Source organism: Lepisosteus platostomus, chromosome 10 (genome assembly GCF_059453375.1).
Source record: "Lepisosteus platostomus isolate fLepPlt1 chromosome 10, fLepPlt1.hap1, whole genome shotgun sequence".
Lineage (NCBI taxonomy): Eukaryota > Metazoa > Chordata > Actinopteri > Semionotiformes > Lepisosteidae > Lepisosteus > Lepisosteus platostomus.
The window spans coordinates 45,547,648-45,566,616 of record NC_142620.1 but is presented as its reverse complement, the minus strand read 5'-3'; the positions used below and the strand labels follow the sequence as shown (position 1 = coordinate 45,566,616).

The window sequence follows — 18,969 nt, the reverse complement described above, 5'->3', positions numbered from 1 at the left end:
TTAAATACCATATTGAGGAAGATGGTCATTTCTTGGTATTCTTACTTTAACTGGTAGACTAAGGAAGCATACCTTTGGTGCTTTCTTACCACCCTAACACACTTCCTATCCCCAGGACCATTAACCACAACTTTTCCATCCTACAGGATGATCCCTCCATTGGGGCCCTCTTTTCTGATCGCCCTATCATCTCATATCGCCGACCACCTAATCTGCGTAACCTCCTTGTTCACAGCTCCCTTGACCGCCCTCAACAACCATCCACACCAGGCACTTTCCCTTGCAACAGAGCTCGCTGTATCACCTGCAAGTACACATCCACCACCACACTCATTCAAGGCCCCTCAGGACAATTCCGGATCACCCAGATAGCATCTTGTACCTCCAGCAACCTTATTTACTGTATCTCTTACAGTAAATGCCCAGCCATCTACATTGGAGAAACAGGAAGGAGACTCGGAGACCGCTTCAGAGAACACGTCAGGGCTGTGAAGATTAAAGATCTCTCCAAGCCCATTGTTTCTCATTTCACCTCTGATGGCCACGACCACTCTAATCTCTGTCTGTGTTCTCAAAAATGGTTTTCCGAACTCATACATCAGAAAGACCACCGAAACCAAAATTATTCTGCAGCTAGGATCACACATTCTCCCTTCTCTTAACGACAGACTATTGTTCTTTTAAATTTTCTCCATTCATTGGAAGTTTCATTTCACACCTCTCTGCACCCATTCTGACTTCACACCTCTTGATTGGCCTCTCTTTCTGTCCCCTGCTCCCGCCTCTCACTCCTCCTCCCTCCCAACCTTTGTTCTCCCGCTACTTTACCTTTGCCTACTGCCATGTCTCTCTCACACCTGAAGAAGGCTCCACGGCCGAAATGTTGTGTTCTCTTTCTTCTTTTTTTCAGCATGGAATAAACCTATTACTTGTTCCTAAGCAAGGTATTGCCTTGGACTTGTACTTTTACAAAGTTTAATTGCAGATCAATGGATAAAGTGGTGTTTTAATTTGCAGTGTCCTCATTTAACAGTGTGCCAAAGAATACATACAGTATGTGACCAGGAGTGTCCTGGAATTGCAAGAAACACTCCCCTTCCTACCATTTTTAGAGCTCTTTCAATGTCAATGCCTTGACTCCAGGGTACGGCCGGATTTGCCAAACAGTCTCCCGCACTGCCTCTCCGTGACACGTCCACTCGCTGTCTTCTCAGGTAGCGGAAGGCTTCAGCTATCACCAGTATGGCATCATGAGTCAAAGCAGATGTATACTGTAACAGAACATGTATAGGTAGCTCAGCTTTAGCAATGTCCCACAAGGTGACTAAGTCTGTATCTTGACATACTTGCTTCTGCTTTGGGTAATTATACCCTGATAAGAAAATCTCTGACTTTTCTTTGCCCTTGGTTCTCTAAAAAAGTATAATTAAGTCGTTTGGGATATGTCTTTACATTTTACAAGTACAGGGCAGTCTTTGTTAGAAATAAAGGAGCTGCATTCTGCTGTAATAGGTAAGTAAACTTCTGCTTTTAAAAAGAAAATAAAAGTTCATAATTTGGGATTATAACATTACACGTTACATGTTACATTATAACATTATACAATATTTTAATAAAAAACATACCCTCCTCATCCTCCTTCTTCAACTTATTATGATAAAACTGTTGCTCCTTTTTATGGTTGTTCTTTGCTAGCACATGATTGCCTGGAGCTAGCAATTTCAAAAAAACATTGCAATATCTGTCTTTCACTAGAAAAATGTTAGAAATCTGTACCCATCTTTTAATACAGAAAAAGTAAATATGTCTAAGGTTTACATTAAAATCTTTGATATTCAATTACATTTTTAATTTAACCTTGTGCCTTGAGCTCTACTTAAAGTATTAATGTTGTATGTTTGTTAAATTAATATGAATTAAATGTAATAAAAAATAAAGAATAGTGAGGTCTACTTTGAAGTAAGGCAACAAAGCAATTGACAAAATCTGATTGTTTCAGAATGGGCAATATAATGAATCACAGAGAAGGACTTTATGCTCTAAATCTCATGGTTTATTGTACATTGCTATTCTAAACAAACCATTACTACATGCCTTTATAATAAAGCTCAACTTTCCCTGAGAAGCTTAAAGCCAGTGATAACTAAAATTAGTTTCCTTTAGATGAAAGGATGCCAGAAATATTTCTTGATTATAGCCACAGTTATGAATACATTTGAACTTATAGACATTTTATGTATATATTTCAGGACAGTATAAAAATGTTATGAGTCAAATTCAGGAATTCAAAATGCTAACCACCTTGCCTTGTTACCTTGTTATAAGGAACTAGCACAGTATATTTTTTGTGAAGTATTCATGGCCAGAAGAATTAATCAGTATCACTTCAATCTTTTAACATTGTAAATCAGAAATATGACATACTGACAGCACCTAAAAACAGCTTAATTACTCAAAATATCAAGGTTCTCTAAATTATCAAAGAGATGCTGTGAGTGTAAAACACTGATTAAAATTGCCCCTAATGTCAACAATTCTAATTATGGATAAAGCCAAATGCTCAGATATACAGCATACATACTGTACATATTTTACTTTCAGCAGTTTTTCAATTAATTACAACCAAAGGACTCAGGAATTTGATTATGCTTTATTAAGCCTAAACTTCTGCCTAGTTTGTTAAAGGCATATTAGCACTGTAATAACTTTTTTTAAAAAAACAGCAAGACCTTAAATATTAGGACTCAATGGCAGAATTAACTATCAATAAATAAATTCACACAATATATTCTAAAAAATAAGCTTTTTGAACAGCACAGTGACTAGATTCGCAGAAATGAAGAGTATTTCAAACTTTAATACTGAATTTATTTTAATATTGAGTTGTAAGCCTGCACAAAACTCATAAAGAACTCACTTTATTTAACAGCTTTGTTATAAATTAGCACAAAGTGGCATAATGACTAAGTGAATAATTTAGGCTGATCGGATAGGAGGTGCAGCTTAAAGTTAATTGAAGGATGTGCATGTATCAATGTTAGAGCAGGATAGTAGTACTTTTCTGAGCTTCTTCAGACCATGTGATTTTTATAGGAGTCAAAGGAGTTACTTCCGCCTGGCTTTTCGTAATGTCATTCCTTTATGCTGATGTCTGAGTAGTTCTAGTATCACATAAGAGATGAACATCTTTTCATTTACATATAAATGACTTCTCTCAGAGCTCTGCTTCAGAAAGTACATTAAGTGTAAGGGATCAGAGTAAGCAAATTAGCTGCCATTAATACTAATGGACATCATCAAGGTATGTGGAACAGATTTGTGTCAAATAAATTAGAACACAAATATTTCATAAATTAGAGCAAAGTTCACACGGCTCTGCATGATGGGCAGTCTCACGGTGTATGTTAATGTTCTGTTTTGTGCTTGGAGCTGTTGGCTACAGATGATGTCAAAAGCTGGTCATTTTAATATTTTTGAACGCTGCACAGCTCTTCTGCAATGTCACTCTTTCTCCATTATTCCTCTTAATTTTGCTCTCTGCATTGTCTACACTATCTACAAAATTGTGAACAAGGGACATTTCTAAACAGCAGCACCATAACTATGGTTATATAAAATCCATTTCATTCCTGATCATTCACTAACTAGATGTAAATTAACCCCAACATAGCTTTCTATGAAACCTGTATTGATACGTTGATATGCAGGGCAGCATTTGGTACTAGGGATAATACTAGGGATCAAATAATTGTGCAGACTATTTGTAACAAGATAGCTTGGTGTGTGTTATATTATTTTATAAAGCATTCCTCTATTACAAGATAAAAGGCCCAGCTACAGTACCTTTAGTGGAGTGTTTCGTGCTTCAGGGAACTCTCTTTCATCTAGCCTGTCCCAGCGCTGCAGAAACTGCTGCACGATTGGGTTTTCTGTGTTGATAATCTGAAACCCAGTTATATTCGCTCCACCGAGAAAGACCTTGTCCAAGCTCACATTGGAGAAGCCCTAGAAAAAGGAAAGAAATTAAAAATGACTTGACAGAGGAGACGATCACTAAACATAATACTGTGTTCACTTTCTTTACAGCATAGGGACCAGTGTTGTTTGTCATAATGCAGTATGTGTCACCATGGAAAGCCGCATTCTGTGAAATTTCCTAAAGGCACTGTAACAGCAAATAGAACTCTCTGTTCAGATTGTTTAACAGCATGGTGGCGAATTTCTCCTATCTGCAATGTCTGACCTACAAAAAAGGCACTAAACTCTTATGAAATACACTGCTAGTCTATTTGTTTAATGTTTAAAACTGTTATTTAATTCTCTTATGTTGAATAATCAAACACATATTTTATAATTAGATTTCTTTTGTAGGCAACAACTATTGTCATATACTGAATGTCTGGATCAAGGATAGACCTTGATCTACAAATACATGTGTAGAACCCATGAGATAAGGTTTTTGCCACACCCCCAGTTTGTAGCAGTGAGCTAATGCAGTGGTCATTGTCATGTTTGCATGTTGTCCTATTACTCCTCATACTATTTGAGTTTTGATATTTTGTGCATATAGATGTATTATTAAATTGTAAACAAATCTAAAATTCCTATTACATAATTTCATGATTACATTTTTAAAACAAGAAGAATAACATGCCATGCAGTACTATGTCTTTGCATAATACAGTGGCAGATCTGGATAAGATCCCCTAAAGGCAAATTTTAAAACTTTCTTCCACTATCAGTGTCACTGCTGTACTATATGTTTCATGTGATTTTAGCTTAGTTTCCCTACAAGCATCATTTTGCTAATCTAGGGAGTATGCTATGGGACGCAAAGTCACCGAAATTACATCATAGGCAGCATCAATAGTAATCAATTAATTTTATACTATACTATTATATATTTCCTTTACATGTATAGCTATTGACTAATGCTGACACACTCTGCCAATCTTTAATCATACCACCCATTTATTCAAAACAACAACTAAGTACTAAGAGATGAAACAAGTTAATGAAAGAGCAAGTCTGCAAAATCGTCAATGTCACACGATATTATTGATTTTTTCATATGGGCAAATATTTATATATTTCATTATATGAAAAAGGTGTGCAGTCTTTTATTTATTTCTGTATATTTACCAGATTTGCCAAAATGTAGTGATAGCCACGGCTGTTCTTTCCAAGGATCACAACCTGAGAGGAAAGAAATATACAAAAAACATCAATCATCAATATTTCTTCTAATGCATTTCTGTCTTCGAACAGAACTTTCTCAAGTGCCTTTATCTGACGCTGTACATTATGTCATTTCAGACGTTTTCTTTTTTGAGTTTGAAATGGTTGGTGTAAAAAGACAGAACATACAGTTAGTACCTTGACTTTAATGGGCTGTGGCCAAAAGGGCAAACTGTAAAAGCTTTTGAATCCTTTTGCTATTATAAATGTGTTTAGCTTAAAAGGAATCATCCACAGTGGCTCTTTGTACAGCTCTTTGTGTTAGTTTCTGTAGTGGGCATACCTAAAAGCAAAAATTGTCACATTTTCTGCTGCGTTCTAGATGTCTGCCTGGTGTGAAGCAACTGGCAGTGCATTGAAAACAATATAGAACTGCAATCAGGAATCAGGTCTGTCTTATTAAACTGCAAGAAAGCAGAGTTAAATCTTAAAAGATGTTGTTTTTTTCATTTAAGTGCTTCAAAAATGACTTCTATTAAGTGTATTTCTGTGTATTTTTACACATCGTGTGGTATGGGCATCCAGGTGCAGTTAACATTTAGACACAGGTTTCCTCTTCTTTTTCCATTATTCTGAAGGATATTCCTTGCCCCCACCTAGTAATGTTGCTCTTGTTAATTCCAGTCTTGGCCCCTAGCAATAACAGAAATGGATCTAAGTTGCTGTTCTAACCATAGTTAAAATAATGTTGAAGCAGCAATTGTTTTCCAGGAAAGAATTGTATTGTTTTATTTTAAATATTTTTTATTTTAACTGTTTTTTAATGCTCTTTATTTAACCAGATATGTCAAATGAGAATAAGTCATCTTTACAATGACATCCATACAGCAGGGCATTTTCTGGAGTTCATATTAAGTTCCTTGCTTTAGGAGTTTAATGGCAGCATCCCACCCAATTGATTTGACCCAATTACTGTCCTACCTGCAGCACCAAGCTCTAACCACTTACATATTGTTACCACAATTTAAAAATAATACAATTTGCATAAGATATTGTTACTAAAAGGTATTGTGTTTTGCAGTTCCTCACAAAATAAGACCTACATACATTCATTAGTGCCTACACTCACACAAGTGAAGTACATGTACTGTAATAACCAAGGGAAGAATGTTACAAATACTGTATACAGATTAATCCAAAAGGATAAATTTAAAATGCATATGTACAGTAATATACAGTAATTAATTAAAATAAACAGAAAAACACCTTATTCTCAGGTATATAAGTATTCAGCTCCTTTGAACTATAGCCCTCAATCAGCCCAGTTGCAAATTAATTATTTGAATGAGATAAAATTAGTGAAACGGTTTCTACTTGTGTATAGTGAAAGTAGACAATTTCCCTCAGGTATACAAAGAAATTCAAGTAGCAACTTGCATAGTGAGCCACACAAAAAACACCTGGAAGATTTAGCCAACTGTAAGGGTCAGTCCTGATATCATCACTGCAGGCTTCGAACTGAGGGGGACTTTCGGCCCTTCTAGCCTGTTTGGTAGTTGGTAGTTATAGGGTCTCGTCTGTCTGCTTCCTGAATGAAGCCGAAATATCAACTTCAATGACGTGGCTGGGTAGCCTGTACCATATATCCACAAACTGCATTCCCACAGCGCGATTCAGACCCATTCCACCTGGGTGAAAGGCAGGCATCATAAGTACTAGACTGTACAGGAGAACACTACTGTCACGGACGTCCAAAGGGACTAACCGTGGAGAGGCAGGAGAGCGGAAAAAGACCGAGTTCAGGAGTGCCGTTTAGAAACCTAACCTAGCGGACGTTGGGCGACCTGGTGCTAGGCGGGTCTCAGGACCCATCTGAACATTAATGCTGAGGGCAGAGTGCAAGACCCGGAAATATATAGCCCAAGGGGAAAGAGAGGGACCGGAAGGACAGCAGGCAGGAAACTAGGGACAGGACAGAGGCTGGCTGCAGAGGGCGTGACAAATACATTCCAATATCTTGAATCGGACCCAGATTACCTAGATGAAAACCTGGAATCTTAACTAGTTTACCGCATTGGTTACATATATACTGGATGTTGAAATTTCCCTGCATTATGTAACACTGTATAACCAAAGTTTAAGAAAGCATAAAAAAAACCATGAAAATCAAGGAATTTTGGGGTTGGGGAGGAAGTGGTACAGTAGAGGCACAAAGCCAGAGAAGGGTCCAAGACAATCTCAAAGGTATGGATTATCGCACAACACAGTGAAGTAAATTATTAAATGGTGGAAGACTTATTGTACCACCAAGACAGTACCCAGATCAGCTCATCCTCCCAAACTTGTCACTTTGAAGCCAACATTATCCTTGAAAGATATACAGATTTTTATGTCTGACATCGGAGTCTGCATTCATTCATTGACAATGTCCTGTTTGCTACACAAAGCTGGTCTGTATGGGTGAATGCCAAGAAAAAAAGACATTACTGAAAAAACAAATCATCTTAAATGTCATCTGAGATAAGATGTTTAATTTCAAGACACAAACTGAGCTCTTTGGTGTGAGTTCAAAGAGTTACAATATGTCTGGCACAAGTTCAACACATCACATAATGCAGTTGTTCACATCATCCCAAGGATGTTATTACTATACCAAAGTGACAAGGATGGTGGTGGCAGTATTATGTTTTGGGAGTGCTTCTCATCAGCAAGGACTGGTTTGTCAGGATTGAGAGGAAAATGGATAGTACAAGATATAAGCAAATCCTAGAGGACTTGCTTGAGTCAGCCATGGTTGAAAATGGCTGTTCAAATGATCTCAAGCACAAGCTCAAAACCACAACGAGTGGTTGGAGTGAAGGCCCTTGAATGATCCAGTCAAAGTTCTCACTTGAATTCAATAGAAAACATATGGCTGAACTTATCGTAAGCCTTCAAGATTACTATTCATTGATGATTCCCAATAAAAGCTTTCCAGGAAGAGTGGACAAAAATTACACCACCCATGCACATTTGAAAAACTGTGGATAGACTTATAATTCAACAAAATGTGGCATTATTGCTAAAGGGTAATTACTTATGCAAGCAACTGTATATGTTTTGTAGTTTCTTACCAAATGTAATGAACTGCAGTTTCAGTCCATGGATATAGCACTGTATATGCAATGATTTTTGAGGACTGTCGTACTCATCCTGTTAAATTTAGTTTTGCAGTGTCATGTAGCAACCGTAATTATTGCAGAGGTAAGCCCGTTATCTGGGATATAAGAACTTATATAATTAGTTATAAATAGGGAGTTACAAAAATAGAGATTTATCATTGGATAATCAATAATTGAATTAACATAACCCCCAAATTTTAAAGACAATGCTAAGAATATACCTGAGCAGTTGGTATAATTAAAGACAACAGAGTCTTTGCTCTCTGGTGCAGCTTTGGCAAAAGAGTTATAAATCAGGCATACTGGGTTAAACAAATATTTATTGGTAACGACAATAACACATACTAAACATCACAAAAAATATACAACATACAAGTTACTCTATTTACAAAGTGTCTCAGAGACCTACCTTATGACCAACCAGAAAAACCTCTAATCAAGTATTCAAAGATCTTATATAACACCTGTATAGGCCAACATGAGAGATACACCTGCCTTTTAAACTAAACAGAATAAGAATTACAGCATAGTAAAGTCTCTCCGTCTGTAAATCTGGGTGCTTCAAAGTGAATGGAAAACCTATCTACCTATTATAAAAATGTATTCAATAACCAGGAGAAGCCATTTTTAATCTAGGGATTCCTTATACAGGAAATCAGTCTCATAGAACAACAGAAAGTCAAGCTCTCTTAAGAAGGTTTAAATACTTAGGTCCAATCTGGTCTTAAAGGCTGTTAGGAACAAGGACCTCCCTCCTGGCACAGTTTCTTTTTTCTCCTTGTGTCTTCATGTCCGTCCGTTGTCCATCTTTCTCTCTTAGTCTTTTTATCCTGTGCTCCTGGACTGTTGATGACCCTTAATGTTTTACCAAGAACTTAATAAACCAGTTTATTAAAGTAAACCAGAACATGCCTTTGATCAATGTGTCTTACAATCAAAACAACCCAGTTCCCAGCAAATGCAGCTCAGTTCCATGAAGCTAGAAAGCAAAACCATTTAAAGAGATATTTCATTCTGCTTGGTATATATTAAATCAAATGGAGCCAGAGCTGCTTCATAGTTGTTAGGGCTCATCAGTGAGACATAGCCACAACTTTGACCAGTTGAACACGTTCACATATAGCTCACAAACAAAACACCTTTTAGGCATAAATACATATATTTCATAATTGATTTTGACTTCTTATTGCTCTTAAAAAAACTATCATGACCACTGAAGTAATACCCACCAATTATAAACTGCTGTGAATTATTGTTGTCTTTTACCTCTGAACCCTTACTAAAAATTGACTTCCTGAATGAAATGACAGAAAATCATTAGGGTCTTCCTACTGTATGTCTACTGGGGAAAGCAATCAAGACTATTCAGAATTTTTCTTCAGTGAAAGCCCCCAACATTACTCTAAATAAGCTCAGACCTGGCTTTGTGGCACAGAAAGTTACCCATGCAGGGTCATGCTTTATAATAGTAATTTAACTATGATATGTGATGCCAATTAAGTGCATTTGAATTTATAAAAGAGTTGGTGGAATTATTTTCACTGCACTGAAGGATACAAAATATCACTGCCATTCATTCTTTCTAACTTGTATAACACAACTTTCTACAGAAAGAATTTACATCTACAGAATTTATTTCTATACAAACAGATTTTAGATTTACATTTAAGTACATTTCTTCAGCAGGCATGGAGTTCTCAATAGGTAATAGGTTATGGGTACACACCCCCACACATTTGAGATGCAGTGCTTGTAGGCTTTTATTCCACCCAACCTATTAAATTAGTTGCTTTATTGATCTAATTATTTGTTTAACTGGTTAATTTAACACCTTTAACCTGTTTTTCATGTGCGGAATGCATAAAGAGACTGCTGGAATATGGCCCTTAAAGACTGGAGATGTTCATCTCTGGTACAAACACACACATGTTGTACAGTATATACAGTATACTGTAATTGCAGATATGACCACTTATTTAGCAGTAGTAGATAGTAGTAGAAGTTGATCAGCATTTTCAGACAGAAACCAGATCATTAAAAATAATTATGACATATACTGAATATAAAAAACTGCATATGAAGCTAAATAAAACTACATTGTTTTGTCTATTTTAAATTATTTACTTCAAATTATATACATTAATATATAAATTAAGTATACATTAACCATTCGTGAAAGAATATTAAAACTAGCATCCAATGAGAGTAAATCTTACCTAATTATAATAGAAGTAGAAGTGATCAGTTGTAGAACTAAATGGTTTTATCAGAGACAGTAGTCTTTGTGCACACTTATTAGAGTGTCCTACACATTTTGAATGTCATCCATTACAAATCCTCTGTGCTATATCAGACACATTTTAGCCTCTTAAATTTATCTGATCAGATTAAAGACACTTTCTCAAATTAACCAGATTTTCTTTTAATTGTATCCCTCCTCTGGGTTTCACCTTCTTACATGTCTATTCTATCCGCAACAATCCTATCAGCACAATGAGTTTCACTTAATGTTTTCTAATTGTCTCCAGGGAGAACATAGGCTTAATCCTCCAAGGGTATAGGAATGTCCTTATACGTGCTCTTGGCTTTTTTGTGATAGACCTTGTAATCCCTGTGTGTTATTTAGCGGTTTCAATGTGTTTTTAAAATCTCTGCCACAATTGTTCCTCACACTTACCCTGAAAATCATGGACTGCTCTCTTCCTATATAGCAAAAGGTTTTCCATTTTCCAGAGTGAAGATACTTTTATTCTAATTTAAATCTCATTTTCTTTACCATTTGCACCTTTTTTATGAGGACAGTGCTGGACATTCCATTCTCTGTCATTTTTTTCCAATAACATGTTTTGAAAGGATGTGAAATATAGCTATGAAGGTAACACTTCATACCTTATTTATTCTTTGAGAACCATTGTTTATATTAGTCTAAATAATTATCCTTGATATTTAAACTCTATATTACAATACACACAAACCAATTCTGTTAACATACAGTATACTCTATTTTAACACAGAAGAAGTGCTACACAATCAAGGAGGAAGGAGAAACAACCTTTCTACTCCTGACGCCATCTTCGAGGCTCAAGTGTCCTACCTTGGGCTCATTTGGCAGGTGTCCTTAAGCTTTTAATGGCTTCCCTTCCTCCTGCTGTTATACCAACTGTCCAACAGCTCCTCCATGCCTTTGGTGTCTTTTGCCCGGGTTCTATCACTCATCTCTTGCTGCTCCTAATGCCTACTCCTCTGCCCCAGGTTTGTACAGGATCTTACCTCTGGCTCATCCTCAAGCTCAGCCAACAGGCATCCTACAGATGTCTCTATTTATTGTAATGTCTGACTTTCCTCCTGCCACTGTCCCTGGGTTCCAACACGGCCCAACACCTTTGGTGCTTCCATTCCTGGGTTCCTCCCTCTTGGGCCCTGTTACTCTTGATTCCATCTCCTCAGCCTCTGGATCTGTCTGGCTTCCCACCTCTGCCTCAGTCAGCAGGTGTCCTACAGTTTTTAATGTCTTTCTTTCTTGTAATGTAATGTCTTTTTGTCTCTTTGCCCAGCATCCAACATGGACCAACACTTTGTTTTGCAATGAAACCATGGACCTTAGTCCTTTGGTCCAAGGTTCCCCCCTCTCAGCCCCTGCTGCTCCTGCTGCCACCTCCCTCTGCCCTGAATCTGTCTAGTATCCTACTTCTAGCTCAGTCAGCAAGTGTCCTAACACAGACATTTCATTTTTGAATGACATCCAATTGTTATCACTGTGTTTCTTTGAGTCCCAATTGGAAAAAAAGCTGAATTTGCCCTAGAAGAATTTCTCTGTACTCTGAACTGCTATGTAGAATTGACACAGCTTGCTTTGCAGCTCATAAATAAATTCTTTACTACTTAATTAAGACACTTGGTCTTGGGTCAATGGTCTTCAGAAGTATACATCCAAACCAATTCTGACATTCTGAAGCAAGCATTTGTGCAGCTTTTCACACAATTGCTTGAATTATCTGCCTTCTTCTAGGGCTGTATATACAGTAAAAAACAGAAAAAGCCAATTTCACCCAGCTCAATCATCATAATAGTTGCCATCTTCTGCTTTGCATATACAGTATATCTCACACAAACACCTCTTTTCACATTTTTGGTGCCTGCATCTCTCCCCCAACCCATTTCCACTGTTGCAGCTACTCCTTCATTAAACTTCTCTGGCAAATATATTTGCCAATTTCACAGTGTCACACATGCAAGTGATTTCCAATGTTCTTTAAATCCTTTAAAGTTACGTTTGTTTTCAAAGTAGCAAAACTATTTCTAATAAGGAATAAGTAAAGGTTTATTCCATGCTGAAAAGGAAAGAAACACAGTTTTAGCTGTGGAGCCTTCTTATTTTTTATCTTATATCTTATTTTTTATCTTATAAACCAACAAATGAATGATTGATGACTGCAATACTACATCCGCATGCAACGCAACATGTGAATTTCATCCATTTTTACCAGTAAAATCAAAACACAGCACTATGAATTTTATATCATAAAGTTCATAGCCAAATACAGCAATGTAATCTTTTTTTATAAGACTACTTATCTGGTTACACAGATGAGAGATGATTCAAAGTCCATTGATAATTCATGAATTCTCCAGCAAAATACAATTGCAAAAGCAATAAACTCTCCAAAAACCCTGTGTCCTTACCATGTAACCATTAAAAGTTTTTCCAAATAGTATACTCACATCCAGATAACTAGACTGCAGAACATTCTCATGACTGTTAAAAAGCTAAGGCTTCCTTAGGCTATTTTAAAACTGACCATCTATGGAAAAGCTGATCTGATACTGTAGTTAGAAATAGCTGTCATTAAGAATATTCTAACCATTTAGAGACAGGGGAGGTCAATAGGCAGAATTCCTGAGCATTTTAAATGATTTTTAAAATATTTTTTTTATTATTGTCCATCAATCAAGTGAAGATCACACAGACTCTTGTCAGTATAATGTGAATATACAACGGAGTTCACTATGTGTTGACATGTAATTCAGGAATTGTAGTTTTCTTTGTTCAATCTCGCCAAACCACTGGTCATTAATATGAACCTAAACTGTAAAATGTGTTGTTTGAAGATGCAGGGCGTTGTTGAGTCTGCATGAAGTTAAAAGTAATTATGCCATGAAAGTTCTTGAGAAAGAGAGTACTGTATATACCTAATTTTTGTCTGCCATTTTCCTCAGCTATACAGTACAGTATGTGTTGCAGTGTGACCTTCTATTCTCCCTAGCATACATTCATTTCAGGAGAATGCATGTATTGCAGAAACTGAGTTAACAAATAAAGCCCCAGGAGTAATGCCATTCTTAAGTTAAGATAACATACATGTTAATTGTGCCCAATGGGAACCTTCATTTAGTGCAGAAGTCAGGTTTATAAGCATTGACTGAACTTGTCCAGCCTGACATGTAAGAAGTAGCTGTCTTAATTTCCTTTCCTCCAAACTCACTTGTGCTCTGAGGCCATTAGGCTAAGTATTCTCTTGAGAATATATTCTAATTATCTGGTTGTAGCTTCCATAGCTAGTGATTCTACTTGGCAGGTTTGGATTTATACCTCTAGATTTAAATGTCTTGGCTAACCTCCAGAAATGAACATAATATAAGAAGTTTGTGAATAAATAGAGTACATGAACCTCTATTTTTTTCAGCATTAATTAGTCTTTCATTATGTAGCATGTGTTTAAAATGTGCACATTTTTTCACCTTTACAGAAGCACCATGGATAATACAATTTGTAATGCTGCTGTCATGCCGTTTTGAAATGCTTTTAATATTAATATGTAAGACTTGATGTAAGAGGATAAACCAAATTAAAAGAAAAATAGTAAACTTACTGATAAGCTCCTGCTTTCTTTCTTCAGCCTTTCTGCAAACCTTGTATGTTTCTAAAGAATTTCATGGCTAAAAATGTACTGAATTACTTTAAGTTTTCTTTCTAACACCAAGTTTATATTTTCTTTGGACGCAAATAAAAGATCAGCATTAGTAAATGTATGCATAATGTTTAACATTGGAGTCAAGGAAAAAAGTAATGGAAACATTTAAAAAAATTAAACTGTTAAGAACTGTTGTTCTTTGTGTCTAATATTTTCCTGTTATATATCCATATTTTCCTATTTCTGTTATTTGTCTACAGATATAAACAAGTATTTGGGTTAGTAGCATCGTGAAAAAAAATCATTTGCAGGCAGGCAGACAACTCAGCATTACGGCTGAAAGTAGTATGTTAGACAAAGATACATTTATACATTTTCATGTTTATAACCTCTCTTCTTAAAACTACTGACAACACTGCAAAATTGTGCTGAACATTGTGATAGTTTTGTAATGCCCATACAGTAGCAACCCTGAAACCTATTTTCTGATCTTACAGCTGAATCCATACATAACCAGCTATTCACGGTGAAAATCTACTGAATTTATACACCATCAATCCCCCCCCCCCACTGTGGTGTAATTTTTAAAAATAGCTTACATTCTATCCTTATGTAAGCCAGAAATCAGTGGAATAAACCCCTGGTGATCTCTAAATTCATGTAAGTCTAAATCATTCTATGGAAAGTAAAGCAATCTTCATCACACTTCACATGGTAAAATAGACAGTTCTCTATTTCTCTATAAACTTGTTAATCTTAACTCCTTTGGGTTTGTTAATGTTTATAGAGTTAATGACGTTAATGTTCATATTGTGAGAATCTGAAGAAAACTAAATATGCCAGACAAAGCTTATACTAAGTGCTTTTAAAATAGCCAACTGTAGTTACATGTACATGTTACTCAAAATCATTCTTTCGTTCCTCAGTGCTTCAGCAGAAGTAGTATGCTCAAAGCTGTCTGTCACAAAATACCTTCCCATCTCTGGTCCTGTGTAGCCTTTCATAATTTTTTGCACAACATTCCTATTTTGACCTCTTGGTTTTTTTGCAGCATATCCATGTGTTTCAACTTAAATATACCTACCTTGCCAGAATTTCAAGCTACATTCCATTTTCCCTTTATTTAACCCTCCATTACTACAGAGATTATAGCTCCAAGTGACTATTGCTCAGGTACTATTATTAACTATAGTATTTGATACAAATATGACTTCTTGGTACTCCTTGTATTCTAAACATAAGCAACTCAGAAATACAAATAACTGTTTCTTTAAACAGAAAATATGGAATAAGAATAAACATCACCTGAAAGCCTTGAAAAAATAATGTCAACAAGGAAAGAGAATTACATAGCAGTATACTGTAGGTAAAATAAGACATTACCCTTTTCATTGTTCTTCAGCAGAAGGTAACTATAGTCTTTGACAACCATTTAATTTTAATAATTACCTATATGGCTTACTTTAGAAATTAATTCTAGTTCTTCATTAACGGTGGCAAAATAATTAATAACAACATCAACCCAGTAGTCAAAAAGTATTTATGAGTCTTTAGTACTGTATTTGACTAAGTTGTCACCTTCACAAATTGCCAAATCTTCATTCTTCATATGTTTTAAATAAACTTCAATTAATCTTTTCTGTCTTATCATGAAGGACACTCCAAGCCATACTATTTACATACTACATCTTTTATTAAATATGCAGAAAACTTTCATTCAATTAATTACTTTTAGCTTATGTGGGAATGAGTGAACTTGATTTTACTGCATGTACACTACACGGAAATCAAAGGATCAAGGGGATGTTTATGAAGTCTGCATTTCATGTACAAAACATAGCAAATACTACATTTAACATAACAGGAATACAAACAATATAACTGTATTAATAAAAAAAATCACATAAAACAAAATGTTCACATTGAATCACTAAATCAAACTAGTCCAAGCCAATACCATAAAGGCAATCTGAGCATCTTTAGTCGGCACCTAAAATACTTTGCTTTGTAAATCTGTTTCAGTATAGTGTACTAGATTCAGGTGACTTGCATCACGTCATTCCATCAGAAATCTCTCAACTCAAAATGATCTGCTTAATACCATGAAGAATAAAAAGTGAATGAGAAAAACCATGAGAAAAACCAAGTGAAATACCAAACATGTGGAATGATGTCCTGTGGTATGGAAAAAAAAAACATTTTAATAGCAGTACCAAATTCACCAGTTTAAGTGTGAGACTCATCTTATCTATCTATGGAAGAGAATTGCGTGTCGTTAAGAGGATCTGGAAATAACTTAATCTCTTCCTAAGTAATAGCAAGCCTCTCAGTACCCACACCCCCCACCTCAGCATTTGGAGCTGTAGGCTTTGTGCTGACTCCTTTGAGCTCCTCTTGAATGCTCTTCCTTTTTTTTTCTTCAAACTGTTCCTATGGCAAGGATTACATACTGCTTTCTCTTCTTTGAACAACTTGTGGGCCAGGGGCTTCTTCCTGTAAGCACTCATTCATGCCTGCTTATTCTTTACTGTAAAGAACTGCACGTCGCTGCCTTTAAACCGATTTAAAAAAAGACAGCCCACAAGGGAAGTTCCAAACCCCTGCAGCTTTCAACATACACTGTACTATACGTTTTGCCTGATAGTGCCCATGCTCCACTGTATTTATGCTACAACTGGTGACTGCGGTACAAACCCATTTTATAAAGCAAGCTCAAATCAGAACAGCCCCTTTCATTTAAAAAATATATTGTATGTTCCCACATGAGTACATTATTTAAATATTTTACTTTGTTTGAAACAAATAATAATAATAGAGCTTCACAAGATCAAGAAGAGTCAACAGAATTTAAGTTCATAAACCTTGCTGAATCTTATGCTGTGAATGAAATTTATCTCAGGTTTCTGTCTGATGTTATCATATAGAGCTGGAAAAGAAACACAGAAGATTTATTTTTCTGGTAGTAAAAAACTGATGTTTTAGGAATGATGTTCCTTTATTTAGCATTCACAGGCAACTTTCAAAGCATTTTGCCTAAGTGCAAAATTTGTTCCACTTTTTCTCTCTTTATATAAAGCCCCCCAAACTACGATTAAGCAAAAGAAAAACATTTCATTGAATAATTGCTTTATCCTTAGAGACTCAAGGGAGCCAGACCTGGTTGACACAAGAGGATCCATCTCACTCCAGTAAGCTTTGATTTTGGTTCAGCAATAAGGAAATGCATTAGATGAACTACTCAGTTATTATAAGAAAACTCCTGGCAGCAAGCACTATCATCATGCTCAAGGAAAGAACTGTTGTCATTTAAGTTGCACACAGAATAAATATGAGCTGGGTGGCATTTATTTTCACAAAAAAAATATTTGTTTCATTTTATAGCTAATAAACTTTGTCTTTGCTTGAGAAGTTTAAAAATCTTAGATTGGGAAGTCTTATTTTTAGAAACCTTAATGTATGTGAGCCACTTTAGGATAGAATGACCCACTTTGCTGAAGAGCTGATATTAGAGTTGATAGAACAAGCATTGATGACCTACATTAGATATTCCCCTTGAAAAAGGAAGGCATTCAACTGATGAAATGTACCATGAGTTGTCTAGATCTAGGCTACTTTTGCTGATGGCAGGTTCAAATCTGTATATATTCATTCTAAGTATTTTTTCATTTAAATTGCAATAAAGAAATAAACTAAAATAGTATTCTAAAATAATATCTCTGCAAAACAGTTGCACTTTGAAAACTACAATCAGATTAAGAAAAAGAATAAATAAAGCAACATTTTCTTGACTGTTGCACAAAAACAATTAATGACCACAGATATATTTAATGCATAACCTTCCAGATGTTCCATAAATTTTAATTATTTTTCAAAATTAAGTCATTTTAAGTATTTTTATATTTCAAAATAAACTGCTCAATGGCAAAATATCTTTAATTACAAAAGTAATAATATTATTTCCTGAATTTAATATGATCCCAAGGGATCGTTTTAAATTAACAATACACATGGCTGATTTTGCTAGAGAAAGATAAAATTATGCAAGTATGCAAGCACCTTTTTAAAATAAACTGCTAAGTCAAAATAAAGAAATTACTTTTTAGGATCTTTCAAAAAGAGGCAGTCTAGGATTGATTGACACAATTATCCAAACAAGCAAGTTGGTCCAAATGTTTGTCTCTTGTTTGTAACCTTTCTAATGTGTGGGTATATCATATAATGTTGTATATACTACACAAAAGTGATAAGTGTAATTGAACATTTGTTCTCATTAGATGTGTACATTGGCTATATAATTGCATTTTGTAGACATGTGAGAATCCTTCATAATGAAAGAAGCAATAAAGAGAATAATACCACCAATCAATTTTGTTGTCTTAAAAGTTTAAAAAAGAAAGAACTTTTTACTCTCTATATAGTACATATGTACAGTATGTCGAGGGTTCTCTGGTGAAACATTATGCACAGAGTGTGAATAATGTGTCTCATAATATTAAATTGAATATGAACCATGAGATAAATTGCAATATTTACAGCTTTACTTTCTCATCTGCATGTTTTTAACTCGTTTAATTCCTCAGTAAAGTTGCTCTCTTAGAGATATTAAAAATGTGACTTTCCCCTCCTTTTTTAATAATAATCCCCCCAGAGGGGAAAATTGGGATTTAACAGGGAGAAAAAAATCCATCTGATATAAAAGGTCACAATAAAGCCCTTTT

General features: G+C 35.5%; 1 protein-coding gene across 4 annotated transcripts in view; it reads right to left on the bottom strand.

The window, feature by feature from the left end:
- LOC148653797 (glutamate receptor 3) overlaps positions 1–18,969 on the bottom strand; it is a 137,468-nt gene that overhangs the window by 40,131 nt on the left and 78,368 nt on the right. For all 4 annotated transcript variants that reach the window (XR_015924842.1, XM_088596731.1, XM_088596729.1 and 1 more), the window contains exons 5-7: positions 5,143–5,196; positions 3,844–4,005; positions 1,104–1,271 (exon numbers count right to left, since the gene is read on the bottom strand). Coding sequence is in view for 3 of the 4 variants with exons in the window: in XM_088596731.1 (XP_088452857.1) it covers positions 1,104–1,271; positions 3,844–4,005; positions 5,143–5,196 (384 nt within the window). In the remaining variant the exon portion in view is untranslated. The remainder of the gene's footprint in view (positions 1–1,103; positions 1,272–3,843; positions 4,006–5,142; positions 5,197–18,969) is intronic.